Genomic DNA, 26,341 nt, shown 5'->3' on the forward strand with positions numbered 1-26,341 from the left:
ATGGTTTTGCTCAACCTGCTGCAAATCCAGGCCATCCATAGTCACCAAAATACTGCTGTAAGATCCTCTGGGGCTGGAAGCACCAGTGTTTTGGAAAAGTGGCAAATCTCTCTAGACACATAATGGTGTTGTGTGGTTTGTTCTTGGATTTTATTTTTGGGCTTCATTCAAGGTAGTTAAACATGAGCTAGAGCATCACTGAACAGTCAATATGGGTGTCCAGCTTTTGTTCTTGGGGGATACTATGGACAAGATTATCAGGTTGAATCAAGAATCAGGTTTCTGGAATGAAATTTCTTACGGGATTACAGGTGTTTTGGAGGCCATCTAGTAATCTGTCTAGATGTTCTTTAGAGTCTAAATGTTTGAAAAGGCTCAAGTGGCTGTGGGAAAGCATGTGCATGGCTCTTGTTAGTAGCTCTGTTTAGCAGCAAGGAGCAAAAGTTCTGCTAAATCTTTTGCTTGTGACAGTGTATTTTCCTAGTGGTTCGAGGACCCAGGTGGGCACTATTATAAAGTTGTGAACAACTTAAGTATTTCTTCTAGCATATAAACATATTCTTTAAAATGACACACCAGAAGTTGATGATGTGCTACATATTTCACTAGATTAATTAAAAGACAGCCCACATATCATGTAGCATTACTTCATATAGTGTAATCCACATTTCTGTAGCCATGCAAGATGCAAAATAATACATCATAAAATGTCCTAGAAGATATGAGAAAATCATCCAGCTAACCTGTTGCATAGACTAGATATTTTCCAGGAGCTCATCCAGAAAATTTAAACACTTGAAACAGAAAACGCTGAATCCAAAAGAATGTTTGAATAAATAGTAAATCAGCATTCCTTTCATAACTCATTTTTGTTAACTTGTAAATTCTGTCTTCATGCTATAGTCACAATTAGTGAATTTCTAACATCAGTTTTTGCAGTGGTTTAGTTTAGAAACATTTAACTTCATGTATTTACTAAAAAGTTTAGATTTTGTTATACAGCAAAGGAACAGATTTATTGTATTGCTGTACTGTAATAGCAGGAACACATTCACCATCACCTTTATCGCTGTCTCTTCTCTCTTTTGAATAGCTTCTGCAATGGCAAAATAAAAAAATAAAGAAGAAATACAAAAGCCTTTGCACAATGTTACCTTTTCTATTTAACAAGCATAGACATACTGAATATCTGTTCTCCAAAATGCTTATGTGGCAGGCAAACATGGAAAAACTTTGAAAAATCAAGTTCCTATTTATCCACAGACTGGCTGCAGCAGGAGAGTTAACATTTCAGATTTATCTAAACCCCTCATTTCTACATCTATGGTACAAACTTCAAATTAGTAATGCTCCTTATGCAAAATCAAAATTGATTCAATTGATTCTTTTATATAAGCTACAAAATAATGGCCTGAGGTTGGGGTTGTTACCATCTTGGGCCTTGTTCAGACACACTGAAGAGACATACTCTGATGCCATGGCTTATTTCTAGTCTTAACTGCCATCGAATTTCAGTGCATGTCTCTATTTTACTTATATTTTATGAGGTGAAGGTTTTCACATTGCACATTCAGCAGTGACACAGGAATGGGTAAAATGAAATAACTTTTGCAGATTATAAAATTTATCTGTCTCCTTAATGATAAAAATCAGTCAAAGTAATATGCTTAGAATGCTGTTACTGTGCTGAGCAAATACAGCATTTCCTGTGCTAGCTTAAATACTTCCATGTTAATTTAGAAGGTTAATATCTATTTATATACATAACAAACTATTACAAGCAGGGATTTAAGCCGCTTATTTCAAATGGTATGTATGGTTTTAATGGCGCTATCACTTGGTAAGAGCTGGTAAGCTGAGGTTTTGCCTGGGAAGCCTTGCCCAGCACTCTCCCCCTGCTCCAGTGCACGGTGCTGGCGGTACCGCCGTAGTAGGTGGTACCGTTTGCGTTCACCCTCGGCAGCCGAGCGGCCGCTCTGCAGGGTGCTCAGCTACCTGCTCATCAAACCGGGCTGCCAAACTGACCAAGGTGTGCAGCACCTGACCATGCAGGATGCCTGCCCAAAACCTTAATTACAGAAAAAAAAAAAAAAAGCAAACTCCCAAGTCTCTGTAAGTGAGGAGCAGCTGACTATGCAAATATACTTTCAATCCATGATGCTTGCTTGTTTGCTTTTGCATTTTCTGTATATGTTGAAATGTGATAATCTTATTAACTGCAAGGAGAAATGTCCATAGAATTATGTAGGCATTATAGGTTTCTGGTATGGTAATTGGCTTTTCTGCAAAATGCCCAAAATCAGTCTTGGGAGAGCATGTCATAGACCAAGAGAGGGGGGGAAAAATGCTGGATTTTGTTTGTTTGATAAGGATAAGACAAGCATTTGTCCTGGAGTTGGCTGTACAGAGTTATTATTACTAACTTTGAGAGAGAGCTACAAATTTGTTATTTATTAAGGTTGGACTAGGGTTTGAGTTTTTTTTTTTTTTCTTATGAGGACTGAAGTGCACTGAGTTGGAGAGGTGATTTTATTGACATCAGCAGCCTTTTTAGCTTTATTCGGGACAGACAATTTATCGTTGTCTGTGATACCATTAGGAATTTGCACAATTCTGAAAGCAGAAAAGCAGTTCTTGCCAAGTCCTGGCAGTGAATGGGTGGTAGTTTCCTGTTCCCCCTGCTCCCGTAGCCAGTATTTCAGCTGGAACTGCAGCGTTTTGGATACATCTTGTCCTTCTCCTGTGCCTCTGTGAGGTTTCGTTGCAGGGCTCTGTACCGTGTTCATTCTAGCACTACCCACCTTTAGTATTTTGTTTTCCACCAGTGAAGACTGCCCTGGGCTGCATCTCTGAATTCCCCCAGCAGTTACACAGGGGAATGTAACTTCCACGTCGTGCAGTTAATTCTTCCATTTTGCTGGAAATCACCTGACAAATTCGATGGGGAAAAAAAAAAGCTAACGGCGCCTGATGGCTGTGCGACGCGAAGCGGGATCCCCCGCGCGGGCTTTGCCCCGCGCTCGCCCCCTCCTCCCGGGCCCCGGCACCCTCCCCCGGTACCGCAGCCCTGCACGGAGGGGACCCTGCTCCCCCGAGGTAGGAGCGGGGGCTCGGGCGGCTCCTGCTGCGTGGCCTGGGGCTGTGAGGGGGTAGTCGCCCCCTCCCTGCTGCGCCCCGGGCCCGTTCCAGGTGGCCGGGCGCTGCCGCGGCCGCAGCCCCGCGCTGCGCGGCGGGAACCGGGGTCCGGGGGCGCAGGTGGGCGCGGGCCCGGCGGCGCGGGGGGCGCCTTTATTGCGCCCGCGTCTCGCGAGAGAGCGCGGCGATACTTGAGGCGGAGGGCGGGGGGGAGAGGAGGGGAAAAAGGAGGCGGAGGGAGGGGGCAGCTGGAGCCGCAGCTGGAGCAGCGGTGGGTGCAGCGGCCGCAGCTGGAACAGCAGCGCCGGCGGCGGCGGCTCCGGCGGGTGCGCCCGGCGCCGCGGGCTCCGCGCGGGGCGGGCGGGGGTCTCGCTGTAGGGCCAGGGGTCGCAGCCCCGGGCCGGGGAGGGCGGCGGGGGCGGCGGGCGGGGAGGAGGCAGCGCCCGCGCGCGATGCCCGCGGCTCCTCACGCAGCCCTAACGGTCGCCCCTTCTCTCCTGGCAGCGCGCGGAGGAGGCTGCGCTGAGCGGGCGGCGGCACCGGCGGACGGCGCAGAGCGGCGGCAGGAGGAGGAGGAGGCGGCGGCGGTAGAAGGACGAGGAGGAGGCGGCGGCCGCTCGCAGCCCGGGGCTCGGCGGCGCGATGTGGCGGGGGCGGCTGCTGGGGATCGCCCTGGGAGTCGCCGTGCTCTGGGCGTCGCAGGCGGGCGCCGCTGCCGGGCACTCGGAGGCGGCAGGCGCCAAGGAGAGCCGCTCGAGCCGGGCCAAGCGGCGCGGCCAGGGCGGCGCCGGGCACGACGCGCTCAAAGGGTAGGTGCGGGCCGGGGCCGCTACCTGCGGCGGGCGGGAGGCCGGGAGGGAGGCGCCCCGCGGCGCCTCAGCCCGCGCCGGGCCGGCAGCGGCCTCCGTGCGGCGGCCCCCGCGCCGAGCGGGGCTCCCGCCGCCTCTGCGCCCCACGGGGGATCATCGTGTCAGGTGGAGCGTTATCCGCGTGGCCCCCCGCCCGCTTTCGCAGCGCAGAGTGCCGCTGAGTGAGGTGGAGAGGGCTCGGCAGCCGCTCGGGGGGCAGATTAGCCGAAAGTTTTAAAAATCGCAACGTTGGAGGAGGGGAAAAAAAAAAAAGCGGTTTGTTTTGGTAGGTGTTCGCCTGCACCTCTTCAGTCCGTAGCCAAGTGCTTAGCGCAGCGCTCAGAGGGCAGAGGCGGAGAAGGTGGCCCAGAGAGGGTTGTGTGCCAGGAGGGATGCGGGTGCCTCCCCTCCGTGCCCGGTGTCCCCCAGGAGGGACTGCACTCGCTTTCACTGGATGAACAAGATCTGCTTCCTTGCGGGATTCCTCATGCTGCAATCGTGTCGTTATTTGCATGCAAAAGTCCATTTCTGCCTCTCTTTACATTTGCTCCCTTGGAAAAGATACTGACTTTATATTATAAGTCCCCATACTGGTGGGGGGAAGTATGCAAGTAGTTGATGTTTTCTTTGAGGATGTGAAGTGGTAGGGTCAGACTCCCTCATTTCACTTTGACATACCTGCAAGAGTTGGACAAAGTAGGTTGTTCCTGTGACCCAGCTGTCCTTGGCAGCAAGGTGTTTGTAGTAGGGCTTGCAGGACTAATTGCGCATAATAAGAGTTTGGAAAGAATTTAAGGGAAAGTATTTTTGGAAAGGGTTTTATTGAGAAGGCTTTAATATCCTTTTCTTTGTAGAATTGTTTCTTAAGCATTAAGTTGGCAAACACCATTTTCTGTTCTGTGGGACCGAGTCTGCACACATGTGCTGACTCCATTGGCTTAGTGGGAGCTGCAGACATGTATGCAGAGGATAAAATTTGCTTTATTGAACAGAACACTTTGCTGTAAAGCTGTGCTATCTAGACAGTAATAGTCATGCATCAGAGCAAGGTATTTGAAGTGTTAATTGTTTCTGAAAACCTAAAATGTGTTAGGGTAAGCCTTTAATCTTAGGAGTTGGTTCATGCATTTAATTGAAACCTTACGTTTTTTCTTTGCATTGAGCCTTCCCTTTATCATGTATATCTGTGAATTGTATATCTGTTTAGCAGTCTGAGAATGTAGGTTTAATGGCAATATTAATTTTAGATATTTGGAATATCTGAGTGAGTGCCTTTGGGAAGCAGGTTCTTAGCCAGATGATAGGAGTTTGTCAAATGATGTGAAGTACTGTAAAAGGCAGAACAAGTTATTAGTTTTGTTCGTGGTTAGCCTTTTTTTTTTTGAGAGAGAGGAAAGTGCCTAAGTTGCTTAAGGAGCTGGAACTGGAAATCCCGTTGTTACCATGTGATCTTCTTTGCCAGTGTTGGGAGAATCCTGCTGGATACTTCTAATGTAGAAATTGCAAGCACTTCCTTAGGTGTGGCAGTATGTGCACAGAATGAATAGGAAGAATTGTCATTTTAACAGACAAAGCTGGAAGTAAGTCTTCAGAAATCCAGATGGAAAACATATTTTGAATGTATAGGAATTTTATATACATTAGACAGGGAAAATTTAGCGTGATTAAATGGACTAAAGCACTAAAAATATTATTTTACAAGAAGGCATACTACTTTTCCAACTTGTTCATCAGTAAAGATATATTTGGGAGCCTGAGTGGTCTGATACAAATCATAATAGATGTTGGGAAACTTTATTTTCATCTTATTGTGGTTGACTGAGAGTAAGACTGTTGTCTTGGCAATGAACTCTTGCTCAATTTTTAGAGTCTGAAGAAACATTTTTACAGAAATCCTTTAGATTTAGAATTTGCATTGTATTATATGAGTGTAGAAATTATTTTAGTATATAAAATATCGAGGAAAGTCTCTGTATAAATACTGGTCTTGTATGTAAAAATGAGGAAGTCTGGGATTTACTTTTTTACTTCTGGTGACTTTCCACACTCGTGTGTCTCACTGCAAGCTGTGCATTGCAAGAGTTTTCTTCCTTACGACCTTTGCCTCATTAGTTTTACTAGTGAATTGTTTGAATGCGCAGTATGGTTCTAGAAGTGTATTTTAACTTTAATTATTACAAATTGTGTGGAAAAGCTTCTTAGGTATTCATTGTAAGACTTTAAGCTTGCTGCTTATGTTGTTAGAATTGATCCAACCATGAAGGCATTAGCAATTAAGTCCCCCCCCATGCCATGTACGTTTGAATGAGATGGTCTAAGCCAGCGTGTGTTTATGTGCAGTGCCTGTTGCCTTTAAACAGCCAGGATAAAGGTGGCAGTTGTTTCAGAATAGATCTGGATTTTTCAGTGTTGTAGCCAGCATTAATACCGTGAAATAAGAAACGGAAACGTCTGTGGAATCTGTTGTGAGAAGTGAAAACAGTAAGCATGTCACATAGACAGACACTTAACCTCTAAACCCCAGAGACTTTAGGACAAACGTTAATGTGTTGATTTACAAGGCATCGAGCCTTTATCCTGCTACTTCTTAAATATCTAAGAATGTAGCATGAAATTCTGAAGAAAGAAAAACTACAAAGTTGAGCCATGAATGGGAAGCTTTTTCTAGAAAATATAAGATTTAAGTGTACAGATGTTTGAACCATTTGCATATAAAATAAAAAAACAATATACTGGTGGTTTCATCAGTACTTTACTGAATAGAGTAAATACAAGCAGAATTAAGGATTTTATCGTTAATTAGGATTTCTCATTTTCTGATGATGATAAGACATAGACCTCTAATGAGGGTGAATCAGTTCTTGAATAGCACTTTAAGCAATGCTTGTCAGCTTCTTCTCAGTATGATGGACACAGAAATTGTTTGCCTAACAAATAGCTCAGCTGAGGTTTTAAAAGAACTAAGATTTCTTAAAGAGACCCGAATGATAATGTAATGACTCTAATAAAGATACTAGTTAAATGCATTTGTCAAGAATAATTAAACTGTTATTATGTTGAATATGTTATTATGCTGTTATTATGTTTAAATGACAGTGAATATTGCAGAACAGACTAGTTGGCTCCAATATGGTTCATAAACCTCCTGGATTAAAACTATTCAGCAGTGGACTGCGGTTCTTGGATAATTTTCTGTTGGTTGTAGTCCCCAAACGAAGTCCGTAGGTCGACTGAAGCGCTTATTTGTGTAATCTGTTGGCTTTGACCCTTTTCATGCATCACTGCTCCCTGCAATAAAATAAATCTTATAAATCTATAACATAATTCCAGTATTCAAATATATAATTAAGGCTTCTGGTTTTCGTTTTAAACCAATATTTACCACTAAAAGCCCACTGAAGAAAAGCAGACTTACCGTACCGGTAAATATTGGTTTATACTGAAAAACCTCAAGCATTTTTCTTACCACTTTTGGCCCGCACACCTCTGGCTGGCTGCTCTTGCCACACCTAGCTAGCGGCACATTGTGGGCAGGGGAAGCCTGAATGCTGAGGAGTAATAAGTTGGGAATAGAAGAAGTAACTAAAAGTGCAATAACAGAACTGTTTGAATTGCTTCCTGCCAGTATCACGTGAATCCATGAATTTTCAGATAAAAGTGGCACTGTCAGCTTTAAATGCAGAACAATCTTAAAAATATACAAGTAGTAGCTGATGTGCTAGAGTACAGGTTGCTCATTCCAGGGCTCTCTGCCTTACATTGTAAAGACAGTGCAGATGAGAAATTTTTGTACCAGTGCATCCGAATGCAAAAAGTTGAGGTCTTTGGCCACTAAGGTTCTGCACCTAGGTTTACATGCTAATGGCTATTTTTGTTGTTGTTTTTTTTTTGTTTGTTTGTTTTTTGGTATTACATTGTATTGTACATGAGTGGAAATCTTAATCAGAAGTGAAATGACTTTAGAGAACTTGGCACCAGGCTTGTATAACTTGCATCACACTGCAAGAAAGGAAACAATTTGGTGCAGGTGTGAATGTCTCTGGGAAGCAGGTTTCATGTGTAGATTGACGGGGGCAAGAGATTTGAACTAAGCAACAGGTAGACAGAATTTGTTCTGTGGCAGGCAATAACTCCTATTAACCCTTCCTCAACGGCTAATACTTAAAAGAGGGAATAGCACGTTGTTTTTAGTTCCAATCATATGGATGTTTTACTGCCATTATACATTTTAATTAGAATTTTGAATATATTTTACCCCAAATATTTAATTTTTAAAAATACATTTAGTGAATGTTTGATTGTACTCTCCACAATGGGTTTCTTTGTCCAGATCCAGTAGCTGTGCAGCAGCTCCCGTGTTAGCATTCTTGTGATGGTTCCATGTTGTTCTTAAGGCTGAAGCAAAACAATAAAAGTATATAATCCTCAGGCCTTTGGGCTCCCACTTAGATTCCCAAGCCCTGTCATATGGATATCTCCTCTTTAGAAGGCATGGCCTTAATACAAATCTGGTTTTCTGATTTATAGGAATAGACCCCTAGACCTGTGTAGATTGTAGTGCAGAATTAGGACTTGCTTCATTTCAGACCCACTGGTGAAAAGCTGTTTTATGGTTAAACCTTCTGCTCAGGCTTCATTCACTACTACTGGATTCATTTGCTGAGAGGTGACTTAGACACTGATGAGTCAGTCACCAGCTTCTTAGCCAGTCTTCCACCTGTATTTTTTTTCATAGTGTATTTTGGCAGGAGTTGAATGGTTCTGAAGTGCTGTGTGTCTGTTATGTGAAATTTGAATCAGCCTTCTCCTCCCACCTAATACATCAGAAAGCCTAATATAATACTTCAAAATTCCTCAGTGCCTTTTCCCATGTTAAGCAGTGCCGAAGTGAAGGCTGCAGTGAGCGATAGAGCCTTTGAGATACTGTATGAGCCATGACCATTTTGGAGATAATATGTAAGTGGCTCAGGACAATTGGATGAAGTGGATTCTGGTCTTGATCACTGGGCACGAGGACGCTGAAAAGAGGCAGGGCGGGACTCCATGTGGTTCTTTTCTTTTTTCTTTTTTCTTTTTTTTCTTTTTCTCTCGCAGCGGTGCATGCGCAAGACACATGCGGGGCGCAGCCTGTGTCGTTAGCAGTGATGCTCACTTAGCACGATGATGTTCGTGTCATTCATCTTCAAATTTTCATGGTCACTTTAAATACGTGAATAGATTATTCAACCTCTGATTATTAGAATCCTATTATCTAAGCAGGACCCAAACTGTCTAGCTACATGGATCACCAGAAAGGCTTCCCCTTGATAGAACTGTGCCAGACATTGGCTAAGAGGAGATCATCTCTACTTGAACAAAGCGCCTGCTCATGAAAATAGTCAGGAATGAATCGGTAGCTTTTTCACTCTGCAGAGTGAAGATCACCACCTATCTTGTTTCTTTTCTGCCTTACCTTCCTACTTGAACCCCAGTGATCAAGAATGTAGGTATATGTGTGTCACTTTGGTCTTACTTCCTGGACTTGTTATTTATTTATTTTGGAGTGGAAATATTGTGGTCTGGAGAGTTTCTGATAATTCGTCACACTGTTCTGGAAAGAATATTTGTAACTAAATTTTGTACTGTGGGCATCTCCTTTAATTGTTCTCTCATCAGTTCTCAGTTTGAAGACTTAGTTTTCTTCAGGGCTTCAGACCTACAGAATAGCCTTGTTCTTGCCAAGGTTGGTGCATAGATAGAAAAGTGAAAGAATCACTGTCCATCTTTGTGACAATTCAATAAAGTTGGGCTCTCCTTTAGGAGGTGCGTTGAAAAGTAAAATGTAGCCTGTTAAATTAAAACCTGTCCTTTCTGGTTTTGCTTATATATCTCCACTGAAGTATGAAGGACTCTTAGCTTTTATCTTGAAGAATACTTTCAGTGTTGACTTGCTGGAGAATCTGTTGTTTTCCTTTCTACTTTTTATTTTACGAAATGATTCATGACCATTAAAGCCTCAGAAATACCAAATGGAAGCCGCAGTTCTTTTGTCTACAGTCTTAATCATTTTCATCCTCTTTTTCAAGCTTCCCCTTCTCTCATGTTTTGCTGGAGGACATCAGAACATCCAGTGATGTTCAGCTGAGGTTTCAAATGAAAATTTGTTTCCTTTCAGGAACATTCCTTTTTTCCTGTCTCTCTTCTGCTTCTTCTTTGTTTTTCCCTCTGATATTTCATCTTTTTCTCTTCCATGTGCACAGAGTGAATTCCCAATGCCTGCTGTGGGCAGGCTGAGTCAAAGCTGTGGGATCAGTATCAACAGCCTGTTCCCTTGTGCTATAGCAGACACATAGTTCACTCACCTTTTAAAAACATAATATTACTCTCCTAGTAAGGAAGAGCTTGGAGACTGTGGGGGAACTGCCAAAAAGGGCTCTATCTTACCTGAAATAAAACTTCCAGTAGTCTAAGGAGCATTTTAAAACGCATTAGAGGCATATTGCTTAGCACCTGAGGATATTCACTGGCAAGCATTGCACTCCATCATGCTCCTGAGACTCTCTCCCAGACTCTGTCACAGTAAAAGAGACAGCACATTGTCAGAACTCATGCGGAAAAATCTGCTTAATGTCAAGCACTGTTGTCTCATTGCTGTATTTATCTGTCACAGTGTGATGGAGTTAGGGTTAGAAAAGTGTTCAGTGTTGCTGCAGGAAACTTGCTTGTCGTTTTGAACTCTTGACTTGTGCGTAGGCCTCACGGGTGCGGAGCCAAAGACACCCGTAGAGCTGCTCAGCATGTTATTTTTTTAGCTGAGCTGAGCCAGGATGCTGGGACAGCAGTGCTCTCGCTGTCAGAGTGAGAAATAGTTATCATATTAGGCTCTCTGCGTGGCAGAGACATCCAGGCTAACTTACTGCATAGTGAAAATCTGTGTGCCAGAAGCAGTTCTTTGCATGTAGAACGCATAGTTTGCATAAAAAATAGGTTGGGATTTTGAAGATGTGAAATGCTTGTCCGTTCTAGGATAACAGAAGCAGAACTCACTGTTTTCAAAGTTTCACAGATTTTCCTTTTTATGCTATTGAAATACTTTCAAGACCCCAACTAAGGTCTTCACCAAAAGCTGAAAAGGGCACACAGTGATCACAAACAGCATGCCTAGTATTTAGCTAACCTTGCCTTATCTACTAAATCTAGTATTTAGAAAAGCCGGACTGTCCCATCAGAGTCCTCTTTGCTGCTTGCTCTGGGTGGAAGGCGCCAGCTGTGCAGAGGGAGGCGCTTGATGCCCTGCTTGTGGGTCTGTCATTTAGGTGGGAAGGGGCTCCTGAGGGCCCTGTGGTCCAGCCCGTGTCCAAAGCAGGCGGGTTGCTCACAGCATTGAAAAGAAAAGCCTGGGGGAGGGCAGCAGAGCTGTGCTGCTTCCCCGAGGGTGCTGATTTCTTACTCTGAGGTTCTGAGGAGTTTAAGAATGTGCAAAAAAAGTTTTATGGTAAAAGATTTGATTGTATGTCTCTGAAAAACAGCTAGAAATAGCTATTCTTGCATTTTGAAACTGTAGCTAGGATTTCTGTGTACAGTGGATGTATTCAGACTTCCAGGTTCATATTTTAAAGACCAGTCTACTGTTTTTTTCAAGTACAGTTTGTCATTCTTTAATACTATCTATGGGTATATCAATTAAATTTTATCTGGAAGTCATCAGCAAATAATTTTGGATGCAGTTTTAGCAGGTACCGTCTTTGTCCGTATAAGAAGAGAAATAGAGAAAGGTTCCTCTAAAAAATAACGGTTGATGGTGTAACTCATCTCTTTTGCCAGAAAAATGTGTCTCTCCATTACTTCAAGCCTACGCCGGCTATTGCAGCCAAGGAGTTAACACAAGTTCTTTAAACACTTTCTTGCAAGGAAGAGCCCCTGGGTGTTTTCATAGGGAGAGGAAAGTGAGCCGAGGGCACGATTAGAAATGCTCCCCTCCTGCCCTGCCTCCCAGTGCGGTGTTATCGGATGATCAGCTGTCCCCTTTGCTCTCCCAGCGGCTCTCTGCCCACTCTGTCTAGTCGCTCCGTGTAATTTATTCAAGACCCACGCGCTGGGCGTGCTTCAGCCGCCGTTCCGCCAGCGTTGGCCGGCGCATGGCAGCGCTGCTGGCAGCGTTTCCGCACGAAGCTTAGTGCATAGAGGTGCCAGAAACTCTGCCTCTGACCCCTCGAGGAAATCCCAGCCTTTCCTGAACAAAGAAAGTGCTGCCCATCGCAGCTCCCGCGGGAGGCAGAGCGAGGTGGGGATGTGCTGCGTTAGTGCATCCGCTGCTGTAGAATCATCTTTTCCTGCCAGAGCTCCGGGAGAGCGTGGTGTTGGAAGGGTTAAATCTTGGAGATCCTTGGAAAAATGCATTAAATTGGTACTTTTCTGTTAGGAGCTAAATCCTGCTCCTCAGTCCTGCATGGGCTGCATCCTTGTGCCTGCACTGAGTCAAAAAGCAAGAGTCATGTGGAGATACAAAGTGAAGAGGAGTCTTTGCTTCCTAATGGGAGCAGAGGCTCCTTGCCATTACATCTGAAGATGAGTATCTTCTGTTTCCACATACATAGCTGCTGTTTCAAGCATTAATTACAGGAACTTCATGATGAACTTTTCTCACTATGCTACTCTAATAATTTTCTAGTTGGTGACTAACGTGTTTTCATAATTATTTAATTAATGTAGCTCCTGAACTTGTACTTGCACATCATTAACTGAAGACATAATTTCTTGTTTATTTTGGACCTCCTGGAAACTCTGGGCATCAGCTGTGGTTCCCCTCAGCACCATACCACTATGGAAGTCCTTTACAGTTCACAAGTGTAGTGTATGTCTAAAATAAATTGGCAGTCTTCTCTCTCATTTCCCAGTCCCCGATCTGTCTTTTTGATGCAATCACTCGTGTCTTCTCTGTGAATAATCACAGAGAATTTGACTGGAGAAAGGTGCAAGTCTGAAGCTTTCTGTGTCAAATGCAGCACTGCAGTTTTGTGCTGTGCTAACCTAGGCAACATATGCACTGCTGTTTTTTATTTTTACAGCAAATCTTACGTTCTCAATCTTTTATTGAAATTGTTATTGTGCAGTAGGTACTTTGCAGATGGAGACAGGTGAGGTCAGTACACTGGGAAGCTCGGATTCTCCAAATCAGATTGTAGGTAAAGGATACAGGGCGAGGTACATCAAGCAGTTAACTAATTCCATATAAACACTGCTTTTTCTCCTTTTCAAGGATCACTGATAGTTTCTGGTGTGTGTGTGCAATTCAAATTAAACTTCTGGCCTGGATCTAATGGCCACATCTGTGTTTCTGGTGGGTCCTCTCCCCCATCTTCCTTTTGGAGTGAAGGAAGGTGCTATGGGCATCATGTGTGGCTTGGGCTGTATATGTGAGTTTAGCCTATTTTACCATTACAAACCATATTTTATAACTTAATTCTGTAGCGCTGTTGTAGTTTTATAAGAATATAAAATGCTTCTTTAGTATTCATAGCCTATAATACCAGCAGGAAAGCATGTTCTATTAAGCACAGCGGTGGCTGTTTAAGTACCATGATGGAGCCTTTTGAAGTGTGATGGATGGTTGTTATGATGTAAAAATAGTTGTGTGAAAATAATTCAGAGAAAGGTAACACTTCCGTGGGTAGAGGGATGGACTAAGTGAATTGTGAAGTTTCTCCAGCCGTGTTTTATGTGCTTCCCTTAACAGAAGGTCTTTGGTATGTTTTTGTTCTGTTTTCCTGTACCTGCTAAAAGTACTTGCTTAAACCATTAGTATTTCTTTTACTTAATATTGTGAGATGCTATGTTGGCTAATGTCACGGGGACCATAAATAGGTTATGGTACTGTGTACATTCTTTAATATTAAAGAGATTGTAAGATGAGGTTGCTTTTTACTCCTCTTTACTCCTTTAAAATCTTCTGCTTTCAATAGCTCTCATGATATACTTTAGAATATTTTGTTTCATCATTCTTGGTTACTGCTTTTGGGGACATATGGCCTCTAATTCAGCAGTCTTCAAAACTATCCATGAATTTAATCTTCTAACTTGATTCTCTTAAAACCTGTTTTACAAATAGACACATGGAGCCTTGTTGGGAAGGTGAGGGGCACATGGGCTCACCTCTCCCTCCCGAAGAAGCCAGCAGCAGAGTTCAGGATTTAATATAAGTTTCTTTTATAAAGCTAGACAGAAACATTCTGATGAAAAAGTGTTCCAGTGGAAAATGCACTTGTCAGACTCAAACTGTTCCATGGAAGGGTAGTTTGATGGCTTTTTTTTCTTTCCTCCTTTCTGCAAGCTAAGCAAGCTGCCTCAGAGTTGGAGCTTTTTGGGTGTATGGCTCGGCCTTGCCATACAGACAAGCCTCGTGGCTCCAGGGTCTCTGACTTCATGTTTGCTGGCACGTCTGCGTTTTCCAGGGCCCTGTTTTGGAAACAGATTTAAAAAATTGGGTTTCCCCATGGTATAAGAGTTCCTCCTGACTCTTAACTCAGACCAGATGGTCCCCAAAACCATACAGTTGCCAAGTCTGAAAATTGACTGAGTGTCTAAATATCACTTTTGTGATTATTTGTTCATAATTACCAATGCAAATCAGAAATAAGTGGTCTTTGCCTGTGGATGTAACAGGTAGCAACAAACCCATTCTGTCCATCTTAATCAGTTTGATTATTTCTTGTGCATGGAGAAGGTGAAAAGCAATCTCGCCTGTCTGCTTGCCAGCCTCACTTGGCAGTTGATAGCAGAGCAACATTTGGCATTGATGAACTGGGAACTCTAGGAAAGTGGCCTGGTTATAGCCCTGCAGGGAAGTAGCTGACATTACTAAAGCTGAATACGCTGAAATTCTGTGAATAAGGCACCTCTGAGTGTGTAGCAGCTGTAGGAAGGGTAAAGGGCTCTGCAGCATGTCCAGTTTGTGCCGCTCACGGTTGTCTCCGTTACCGCTTCATAATAATCCCAAACCAATAGAAAGATAATGGTAACGTTTTCTTTGAGTTAAATAGTTTCTGGCCAAGCACTTAACGACAAGTCAAGGTGTCACTGAAGTTTGGGTTGAAACTGTATTAACAATGCAAATCCCTAAATAAATACAGTATAAAAAACTTGTTGCTCAGAAAATGTGCGTGTATCAGTGTTTGTATATCTGAAGATTGTTTGTCTTAAGTTGCCTCACCATATGAGGTAACTATTGTTTACTTAGACATTGCAATACTAAGGATGAAAAACTTTCTAAAAGACCAAGGACAAAATAATAATAAAATCCCCTTCCTAAAACAATAAACAGTTTAAATCTGTCTCTAGTCTGTATACGGTATTTTAATAAAGCTGTTTCTAGGAAGTAGAAAGTAGTTTATGACAAGCTTTCGTAACATTAATCTATCAAGTAATTGTTTGTAATATTAATACATGCTATAAGAATTTCCTCTAACTTTATGAAACATACTACAAAAAATGAGACATGTTTTCTGAAATTTTAAGCTGTGTCTTTCTGGTTTTAATTCTATGGATAGATTCATTAAACAAACGTAACACCTTAGATTAAAGAAAGACAACATGGGTGAGGTATGTTGAACAGTTTCAGCTTTTGTATTTTCACAGAAAAAAATCACAGATGAGAGGTATGATTTAGAAAGAAACATTCATATGGATCTCTCATTTGAGATGTGTTGGATTTCTTGTTGCAGTAGACCCTTCATTCTTTTCATAGGACCTGTGTCTCTAAAGGCATCCACATTCTAGATATTTTTGACAGCAAGTAGTTTTTGCTAATGAAGCATGTGCATTTTTGGCCTTTTTATTTGGCTGATGTAATAGTTGGCATGTTTCACACACATGTACATACATGATTTTGCTTATGGACAAAACAAGGGAATAGTAATAGTAGTTTAGCGTAGAATAAAGAATAGAAGAGAACATGAGACTTAAACTAATGTTTGGAGGGCCCTCAGTTTCCTTGGTGTTCCCTGATGATGGTGGGTGCGATTCCTCATTTTGTATTTAGGTGGGCATTCTGCTAGCCTATGGATAAGAGCCTGAGCTTGCCAAAGCCCTCTTTTCTAATAGAGAGCAAGGTACCTTTCCAAATGTAGACTTCTGCCCTTTCTGTTTCTGTTGTTTAGATGTTACTGGTTTGAGTTCATGTTTTATAATATAATTTCCAATTTGAAAGAGTATGTGTTCCCTAAATAAAAAATTACAACATTCAGTTCTATTAAAAACACACATTTTTGCTTATTGAAATGTCCTTTGCAGTGACTCCTTTGTTTTGTGCCTGTGCTTTTGAAATATATTTCTGAATAAAATAAAAAAATGTCTTTTTTATTTTTCTTTCTTTTTTTTTTTTTCCCCAGACCCAATGTGTGTGGCTCACGTTACAATGCTTACTGTTGCCCTGGATGGAAAACTTTACCTGGTGGAAACCAATGCATAGTCCGTAAGTTAATCCAGTTATGTTTATGACTGAGGTTTATCTTTGCCCCTGTATGTCCCTTGTATTTTTAGTTTTGTACCAGAACTGAAATGCATTTCTGTATGGTTTCAATAGCAGTTATACCTCTTTTCTTTCCTATTTTAAATATTTTAAATGAGTACAAAGTCTTGTGGGCTACAGTATAGTGATGTGATACCAATATTTAACAAGGGATTAATCTCATCCATACATTCTGTTTAAATCTGTGGTGTAGGGATTCATGGCGTGTTTGGGTTCTCAGGAGTGCAGCTGTGGAGTATGTTCATCTGGTTAAATGCATGGAAGGAGGCAGCAGCATTGGGCCACCAAATACATTTGTTATGATTGTTTGGACTATAGGTGTATATATACATATATATAAACACACACATAAAATTCTGCTATATATGTGTTTCGTGTGTTATGGTACATTATACCAGGAGCAATTTTTAGGGGTAGTTTTTCATCTCCAGAGATATTGAGGCAACATACTCCCAGATGAGAAATGCTTCACTGCAGTGCGTGTCTATATGTGTCTATAACATTGGCAATGTTATAGAATCATAGAATGCTTAAGGTTGGAAGGGACCTCTAGAGATCATCTAGTCCAAGCTCCCTGCACACGCAGGGTCACCTAGAGCACGTGGCACAGGGCTGCGTCCAAGCGGGTTTTGAAGATCTCCAGAGAAGGAGACTCCACAACCTCTCTGGGCAGCCTGTTCCAGTGCTCCATCATCCATGTCATCACAGGACTATCCTTCCTCCAAGAGTGCTTTGGCAAAATGGATGAGAGTTCCCTGTTTCTGAGGAAATCTCCCATTGCCTGTGGCACACAGACAATGTGAAGGTCCAGATTTTAGTTGTCTGCTATAGAGATATACAGATGAAAAGATGGGACTCTGTTGGAATCAGTTGTGTACAATTTGAAGAGTTTGTAGGCATTTCATGGGACTGAATGGATATTTTCTATCAGGTGTTTTTTTGTGTGCTTAAGTTTTTTAAACATATTTTGAAACCATATATGTTTTATTTATAGCAATCTGCAGACATTCCTGCGGGGATGGATTTTGCTCTAGACCAAACATGTGCACATGCCCGAATGGTCAGATAGCCCCCTCCTGTGGTTCAAAATCAAGTGAGTATTCCTTCTGTATCTTTATGTTGGTCTTCTGAGCCTGTGAAGCTAGCTAGGTATGTAGCTATTCCAGCAGTCAATATGTAAGACAAATAATTTCTGAGTCACCAGACATACTTTACCACAGGAAAGAAAGCCGTCTCCTATGATGAAAACTGAAGAATGACTCAGAAACTGGCTATTGGAGACATTCTTTTCTGTCAAATTAAAGCCAAATTAGTTTTATTAGGAATTATGTTTATTTGACATTTTGTGACACTAATTCCAGTATTGCTTTTTTTCTGGGAAGTCCCTTACCTCTAATTGTACACATATACATGCACGCATATCCGGCACAATATTTGTAATGATTGACTGTTGGCAAGTGAATGTGAATTGCTTTGTAATTCCATTATCATTTTTAGAGTTCCTGGGCCACACTATGTCCTCATATATTAATATATACATGATTTCAAATGAATTAACCAGATATGATAACACTTTCCTGTCAAGCTCAGTATGCATCTTCTGAATCTGATTTTGCTAACCATATTCAGGTAATACCTCTGACGATGTTAGAGGTACAAAATTAGTCAAGTTCTTTTTCACCTTTTCATCCAAAAAAATGGATGCTTTGAAAATTAAACTTTTCAGATAAATGTCATTTCCTAGAAATGTTTGGACTTCACATTTTCAGGAGTGGTTTCCTAGATCCAGAATAAAATCAGTAAGATGAAAATCAGTCCATGTATCAAATGGCTCAGTGGTTTACCGTATGGATGGTGTCTGATCTGAAGTAGGATCTTTCTTGGGGTGGTTCATATCTAAGATGTCACCTATGATCCCTGATGTGTTTTCACTTAAGTGTGGTCATTGTCTCTTAGAATACAGAAGATGTTGATTTTCTATAAGATAGGAAGTTTCTGAATTTGGGAAGAATTGGAGGAGAGGGAGGGACTGTGTCCCACAAATGCCTGAAAGTGCCTGAACAACATTTTAACTGAAGTCAGTGGCAGATACGCTCTGTTGAGTCTGTAATGCGATTTTACCCATTTACCTCGCAAAGACTTCATCTTTCTGCATATCTTCAGAGACTCTGTGTGTGGTCTGCTTGGCCCCTATAGTTTACCTTGCCATTTTACAGCTTTCCCAGATGAGAGGGTTTTCCCATATAACTGACCCATATAACAGCTTGTGGCTTTAGCATCCTTTTCATGCAATAACAGTGGAAAAACAATAACAACTATGGAATGTAATGGAATGGCATGTACTAAAATGGTAAATATTGTTCTTTGTAGTTCAACCCCTTTCTCAGGCTCCTGTGATGTCTGTTAGGGAGAGGCCTCCACAAGGAGGGTATGGAGCTGGAGCACCCAGAGGGTGCTGCAAGGAGGGAATTTGCAAAATGCTGGACAAATGTGTGTGATGTTGCATAGCTGCCCAGGATTGCAGCTGCTGTTTTACCTGGTGCATATGCTTTAATCCTGTAAGCCAGTACAGGAAAGCATGACCTTATTCCAGGTCTCCTTTGGGGGTTTTTGCAAGTTTGTAAAAGGCAGGAATGCCTGGGTCTTAGTCTTACCTTCCCCCCTCCACCCCCACTCCCTCTCTTTAGGCCACTTTTTTCTGATTTATTCTACCATCAATATCTATATTTTAGGCTCATTGAAATTGCGTGCACAGATGAATGGGCTCAGAGACTTTGCTACAGTGTTTGATCATGCAGCTTTAAAAGCCTGTGTGTCTTAGTTACAGAAGCTGTTGGCAATTGGTTTTTAGAGGCAAGGGTGTTCTACTGATCAGTAGTTTAAGCTGTGCTGACGTTTTCCTTACACATTATATAGGTTGGACATTTTATAAAGTTGCTTTTCCATATGCTGTAGAAGTATTAGCACACTACCGATATACTGAACAGCTGACTTACTTAAAAATATTATTTGTATCTTGATTAATCAGTGCAGTAGTTCAAGATACATATTGTACACCTTAATTTATTAAAACAAAGCAATTATAAAATAAAAAGTGTCACCGATTGTTATAGTGTGAATAGAGTCTGCTGTCTCTGAGCACTCTTTTGTAATAGCTATTATGACCCAGCACCTCATTAGGACTTCTAGATCATAGACTTTCTGTAAGTCATTTGCTCTGTTGATACTGTAGACAAAATCTATGGATATATATTTACACAATAGACCATGATGGCTTAGATCTGCTATTCAGAAACAGAGGAAACACACAAAAAACAAACAAAAAAACAAACAAAAAAAAACAACAAAAAAAACCTGTTTGACATCCAAGGGTTAGTTTCAACTCCCATTGGCAACAATTAATATTTTGTCAGCATGTGCATTTATAAACCAAAGACTAGTGAGAGCTGTACCTCTGGTAGGATATTTGAGAATGTCATTTTTAAGAGAGTATCTTAGAAACTTTTAAGATTTAAATACTTCAGTTTAGTAACCTGAAATGGGGACATACCACGAAGAAAAGTGAAATGAAGGCTGTATACTTTTTTTATCCAAATTAGAATGTCAAAAAGGGAACATGGAAACTGGGCTTTAAGTAAGATGGTGCAAAACTGACTGCAGCTTTGTTTACATGAGTGATTTTATGGATTTCAGTTAGATCTTTTTTTTTTTTTTTTTTTCATCTGAGTCACGATGCCAACTTGAGTAAAGACAGCACAGACCAGCTTTTACTGTTCATATGTGAATGTATTGGCAGTACTTCAGGTTGCAGCTAGCCCAGAAAAGAGAAAATCCAGAACGGGGACCAGAGCTTAATTCATAATACCTCCCGAGAGGAATCTTGACTCATCTTAGGAGAGAAGCTTCAGGGATAATAATGGGCAGGTTTCACCCGAGACACGCTACAGGCCAGATGCAGCCCTCAGAAATATGGCAAATGCAAAAATAACTTTCTTATAGGATGTAAGTGTTCTAGTTTTGATGCCAGTTGTACAACTATATAGATCAGATCTGTGGATCACAGAACTTGCATTTATCTCAAGGCTTCGTAAGCCTATTCCATACCAATTTTTAATATGGATTTCATTACTGCTTGCGTTTAGAAAAGTTTTGTTACATTTAAAATACAAATAACAGATACAGGTGAAAATATGAGACTTCTCAGAGTTAAATATATCACTCTGATTCACCAGATAACGAGTGGTCTTTTGGATGTTTTAATCTGTGCTGATAGGTGGTTCTTAAGGAATTGCAGCGTGTATGATCATAGGCTAAAGCCAAGCTTGGGATTGCTCTTGCAGCCTCGCTGTCTGCTGGAGGGAAATGATTAATGCAGTGTGCTCATGTAGATTGGAGAGCAAAGCAAATCCTTCAGTTTTGATTCTTATGGAGGTCAACTGTTGTGACTTTTTGGTTACAAATCAGCTTTAGGAAGCTGATTTGTGGTTGAAAAGATTAACCGGTGGCTTTCTCATAAAAGATTTCTGTAACATCAGTGAACTTGCTGACCGGTTAGTGGTTATTTCTGTGCAATTCTGGAGTTTTGGGGCATGCTTACAGTGTGGCTGGAGATACGATTGCCACATGTGTGGCTGTCAATGTGTTAGCTCTGAAGGTGCAGGTGGGTGGGCTGCCACGCAGGGCTGCTCTGCTTGCACACACTGAGAGGGGGATGCCCACCCCTTCCTGAGCCTGCTTTGGTAGGGCTGCACAGTTGTTTTGTCCCAGATTGACTCTATTTTGGGTACTTTGGTGATACCTGAGCCACCTCACTAATGTCTTCCTCCAGGAATTGTGTGGGTGCTGTGGGTACAGCAGTGTGGGTCAACTCCCGACGTGGGTGGTGGTGATGTGTGCCGACAACCCAGAGCTCAGCCCACCCTTCCTTTCTGCTGCTGCTGGAGATGTCAAAAGCTCTTAAATTTTTAATGCTTCCAGAGTTTTTAAGGCTACTGCAGGCTTTCCCAGCACTCTGCAGCGAGGCCCCTGGTTTACAGGCCAGCTCTAGCTGTGATCTCCGGAGTCAGTCGGCCGGCCGGCAGAGGAAACACGCTCCGCGTGTGGGATGCGCTGACTATCATTCCTTGTTTACAGCTGCTGGCAGGCGCAGCCCTGCGCAATGCGCGGCCAGGCCTGGAAGGGATCCCTCCGCAGTGGCACGGACCTCTGTGAACAGGGACAAGGTCCTGATCCCTGGTGCCCTGTGCCTGCTCCCGCCAGCAGCTCCTTTCCCTGAGGAACTGGGGAGGCTGCTGGCTTGCGTTTCTGCTGGGATAGCTGGCAGACACTTGGATTTTATACTCTGGAGCTGCCTGCTGAACAGCCAGCGTGCGCGCTACTTTTGAGCAGCTTTTGGACCTTTCATGAGCTGTATTGCTGTTGTGCTATCCTCTGTAGGGTGGGTTATGTACTCAGTTTTGTTCAGAGCTTATTAGGGAAGTCAGGGACTGTTATGCTTGACTGTGCGACTTATAGTTTCCCTTGGTTAAACAATGCGAATATTATCCACACAAGATGTGTGCAGATGCGTTTGATCTTTTTGGCTCCTTTGCAGGTTTATAAAGCTAGATTCCTGCAGCTACTCCTGTTTTGACTTCAGACATTTCAAATGCAGACTGTTTATAAATTGGACCTGAAAGAGAAAAATAATTTATTTTTCAACAATAATTTAATAATATTGTTAATATTTCCTATGTCTGTTGAGATAAGGCCTACATGAACTGTCTTACCAATCTTAAGTTATTATTGTGCTAGTTCCTTGAGTCTCAGTCAATAGGATACCTTGTCAAAAGTTATTTTATTTACTGGGATATCTTCAGTGAAATTAATAGAATTGCTGGTATAACTCCGAAGAGACTCTGGGCCTGTATTAATACGCTACTTTTCAAAAACGCAATCATCATCCAAGCTCCAGACAGCATTTGCATGTGTTTCTATAAAATTCTGGAAGGCGACTATTTCAGAGTAGTTAGTATAATTTTGGAAATTACATTTCCATAATACTCCCCGAAGTGGACAGAAATCAAGTACCCAGCTTACCATCACTGTATGTTACAGATTTTTTTGCATAGTAGTAAGGGAGAGAGCTCACTGATTTGAATGGCTCATTTTAATAATGATGATTTGATATCCCATCAATCTATAATAATATTACTTTAAAAAAGAGCAAAAAAGTATTTTACCTTGGAGAAGTTTCTTTGAGTACTGGTAAGACAGATTTTAGAAACCTGTTTGTTTGTTTGTCTGTTTCTAGGGTTCTGTGTAAAACCATTTCTTATCCCAAAATGGGAAAATATACTTTACTTCCACAAATAATAGGAAAATCATCATATAAGCTACTGTTAACCTTTTTATCTCAAATGTAGTTCAAACTATTTAAATGGCTTTGGTCTTCATGTGGGAATGGAAATTAGCTCTTGGCATAGCTTGCTCTAATTGAAATCAGTTTGTGGTTTTTAAGTTCCTTCCCTGCTTGACAGATGATATCATTTCCTATGCTTTTTGTAATCCCCTCTGTTTCTCTAAGATGGTATAAAGCTAAGTTGAACTACACATTTTAAAGTAACTATACACCTTTCTTTGACCTACTTAGGACATTGTCCAAAAACTTTCACCGAATTCCCTGTGTTTTTGCAGACAATTTTACTTTTTGTTGAGGAATGTTAGTACATTTTTGTTGTCTGAAGTACATTCAAAATAAAACAAAGATGTATCATAATTGTTAGGCACATAAGAAATCTAAAATACAGATTTTTACTTCTAATTAAAAAATTAAGTGTAACTTTTTAAAATGCCAAGCTGCTTTAAATTCTTTCTCTAATAACATATTTAACTTCTATTCTGTATTGCTATACACGGCAACACAATTAAAATGACTGTTTTTGTTCAAAAATAAAAACAAAATTCCATTAACATATATAAAATGTGAATGTCACATTCACATTTTGAAATGTAATAAGGGAGATGATGCTTAGGGGCTTTGTGCAGCAGCAGCCCTTTGGTGGGTGACATCGCACCTGGAGGCAGTGGGCTCTGGTGGCAGATGGGATTCGCCGTTAGCGAGGGCCGAGCCCCTCGGGGAGCGCGGAGCCGGCGGCAGCGCTCTGGGGACACCCACTGGAGCCTGCGTGCGGAGGGGGAAGTGTTTCCTGGCCCTGCTCTCGCAGTGCTGGCCCCCGTAGCTGTGCTGGACCCCGGAGTGGCAGGGAGGATGGGAGCGGGAGACCCAGCTGCTTCCTCCCTACAAACGCGTCAGAAGAACGCAGCACCGACTCTTACGCTTCACGGGCATGGGATTGGGTAGCACTGTCGTCCTTATGAACTCACAGGGGGAGGTTTTTGGCTCTGAGGCTTGCTGGCTGGGAGCTCCCCAGCCCAGCGTCCAGTGGTAGCTCTGCCTGGCTGTGGGGTGAGCCTGCACATCAGGGGTGGAAAGAAATGGCCCAGATAAGTGTTTATTTTCACAACAGAAATCCTAGCCAGGCAGGTCATCTTCTGCTCCTGCATGTGCTGACAGGAGCAGGTCACTTCCTGGAGCTCTGTTATTCCTGTTCCCTTTCCTTTAATGCTTCCAGTCCTCATTGCCCAGATGATTAGACCCTGATGGTTCTTAGTGGTACTGGTTCAATCAGAAGTTTAGTACTTCCCCTAGCTTACAGCTTGTTCTCAGTGTCACAAACTAGGGGGACAAATGTTGCGCGTTTATGCTCAACTGAAACATTCAGTAAATACAGATGGTATCAAATTCTTATCCCATCTCCTATTTTTCCTAGGAACTGTGAATCAATATCGTTTTCTGTATTGGTATTTTAAATATCTATCCTAAAATACACAACCTCTGTTTTTAGTGCTGCTTTTTACAGAATCAATTCCTAAAAATTCCCTTAGCAGATAGGTAATTGTTCCTGACTGATTCAGTTTGGCTGAACAAAATATCTTTTCCTTTCAAGTACAACACTGTAACATCCGGTGCATGAATGGAGGTAGCTGTAGTGATGACCACTGCCTCTGCCAGAAGGGATATACAGGAACACACTGTGGACAGCGTAAGTAAAGTGTTATTAATACAGATACTGTGAAATGTAAAGTTAATTCTGGAATGTGTGGATTGCACAGCCTTTAATGCTAACTTTCAGCTGATGTTGAACTCGGATACAATGGAATTTTACAGAAAAATATATCACTATAGTATGAGTGCTGAGTGAATTCTCCCTGATCAAGACTATTAAAATAAACATCAACAGAATTCATAATGATTGAGTATAACCTGATCCTGTAGTTCTCACACTACTATAATTCCCATTGTTCTCCAGGGCTTTACGCTCGCTGGAGCAATAGGTCCTAAATTCCATATTTACATGAGATTCAGTTTTCATCTCTTAGGCAGTATTAAGTTTTTTAATTAAAAAGAAAAAGTTTGGATTTCAGAGTTTAGTTACCAAGTTAGTACATTTCAGGAATTTTGCTCATTTTGATAGTGTCTTTTTAGAGTTGACTTACAAATTTTTGATTTCCTGAATCAGTCCAGAACCAATACCATTCTTGGATTCAATGCTTGAAGCCTATCCCAGCCTGATCCCAATGGTCTCTTGCTCTTCATGGCTGGAGTGCTGTGGAGAAACTCAAATAAGGATGGAGATATACTGCTTTTGAACCAAAGCTGTCATGTTGCTATCTAGTGAACTGTTGGTCCAACAGTTCTTGGCTTATTTAATTAAGCCCTTTTGTGCTCTTTTAGAGTCAATGGCACACTGCATGAACTTCAGTAGGACCGGTAAGGTCATCAAAGCTGTGATTGTTAGTGTGATTATATTATACTCCCCTAAAATAATGAATTTGTTCTACTCTATGCTATGAAATCACAAAAGATTACAGATATATTTGGAAAAATAAGGTATCTTGTCCTGTTGTGTCTACAGCTTCTTTCAGTTTGCAACGGGTGGTCAGGCGTATATATAACTTTATGTCTCTCTGGAAATAACTCGGTGAACATAACTTTTGCCTTCTCTCTGATGCAGCTGTCTGTGAAAATGGGTGTCTAAATGGAGGGCGTTGTGTGGCTCCCAACCGATGCGCTTGCACATATGGCTTTACTGGACCTCAGTGCGAAAGAGGTATGTGCCTGAAAATTGAGGAAGTTGGTGTTTTATCTTGCTTAATGCTAACTTGAAAATACAGGTGATATGCCACGTTTAAATATTAATATTTTATTATCATCTACAAATAAGGTAAAACAGAATTAAGGTACTTGTAGAATGCAGTGTATGGATTCTTTGTTGAAAGCAAAACTTTGGTCTGAGAGAACTGTAGAGCTCTCAGTTATAGAATACAGATTAAAACTGTAGCAGCTTTCCTAGACAGCATTTTTAATAAGAATTTTTTTTTAGCATTGATAAAGGAAAAAAATCATTCAATCTTACTTTCTCTCGTGATTTTATGTATGGCAGGCATTGATTGATATGCTTTTAAAGGTTAGATCTTTAGCAAGATAAATTTTAGCAAGTGTCATTTGCTCTTTCTGGAGCAAAAATTCCCATTTAGTTACTAATAGTAGGGTGTTGCACCATTGCCTACTTTAATACATAATTGAATTGATTGGGGTTTGTAAACTGTAAATTTTATAGTCTTAAAAATAATACATTTTCAGTTGATAGATCAGCAATGCATACAAGCTAACCCTGCGACAGGCTGCGTTATGCATCTGTGAGCCTGGGGCAGGTGGGATGACCTGCTTTTGGCCTCACGTTAGGGATGTGCTCAGCCAACGCCATTCCCATCGCTGCTGGCACCTGGATGTGGCCTTGGTGTTTTTGTA

At 41.7% G+C, this 26,341-nt stretch overlaps 1 protein-coding gene across 1 annotated transcript in view; it reads left to right on the forward strand.

Annotated features, from left to right (window-relative positions):
* Window positions 1–3,378: 3,378 nt before the first annotated feature.
* The window catches only part of FBN1 (fibrillin 1), a 141,673-nt gene continuing 118,710 nt past the window's right edge, over window positions 3,379–26,341 (forward strand). The window contains exons 1-6 of the mRNA XM_088540325.1: window positions 3,379–3,406; window positions 3,640–3,944; window positions 16,349–16,431; window positions 17,483–17,581; window positions 24,477–24,572; window positions 25,545–25,640. Of these exons, the coding sequence (XP_088396451.1) occupies window positions 3,778–3,944; window positions 16,349–16,431; window positions 17,483–17,581; window positions 24,477–24,572; window positions 25,545–25,640 (541 nt within the window). The 5' untranslated portion in view covers window positions 3,379–3,406; window positions 3,640–3,777. The remainder of the gene's footprint in view (window positions 3,407–3,639; window positions 3,945–16,348; window positions 16,432–17,482; window positions 17,582–24,476; window positions 24,573–25,544; window positions 25,641–26,341) is intronic.

This window comes from Tinamus guttatus, unplaced genomic scaffold (genome assembly GCF_059628265.1).
Source record: "Tinamus guttatus ecotype Peru unplaced genomic scaffold, ASM5962826v1 Tinamus_guttatus_pri_ptg000004l, whole genome shotgun sequence".
Classification (NCBI taxonomy): Eukaryota; Metazoa; Chordata; class Aves; order Tinamiformes; family Tinamidae; genus Tinamus; species Tinamus guttatus.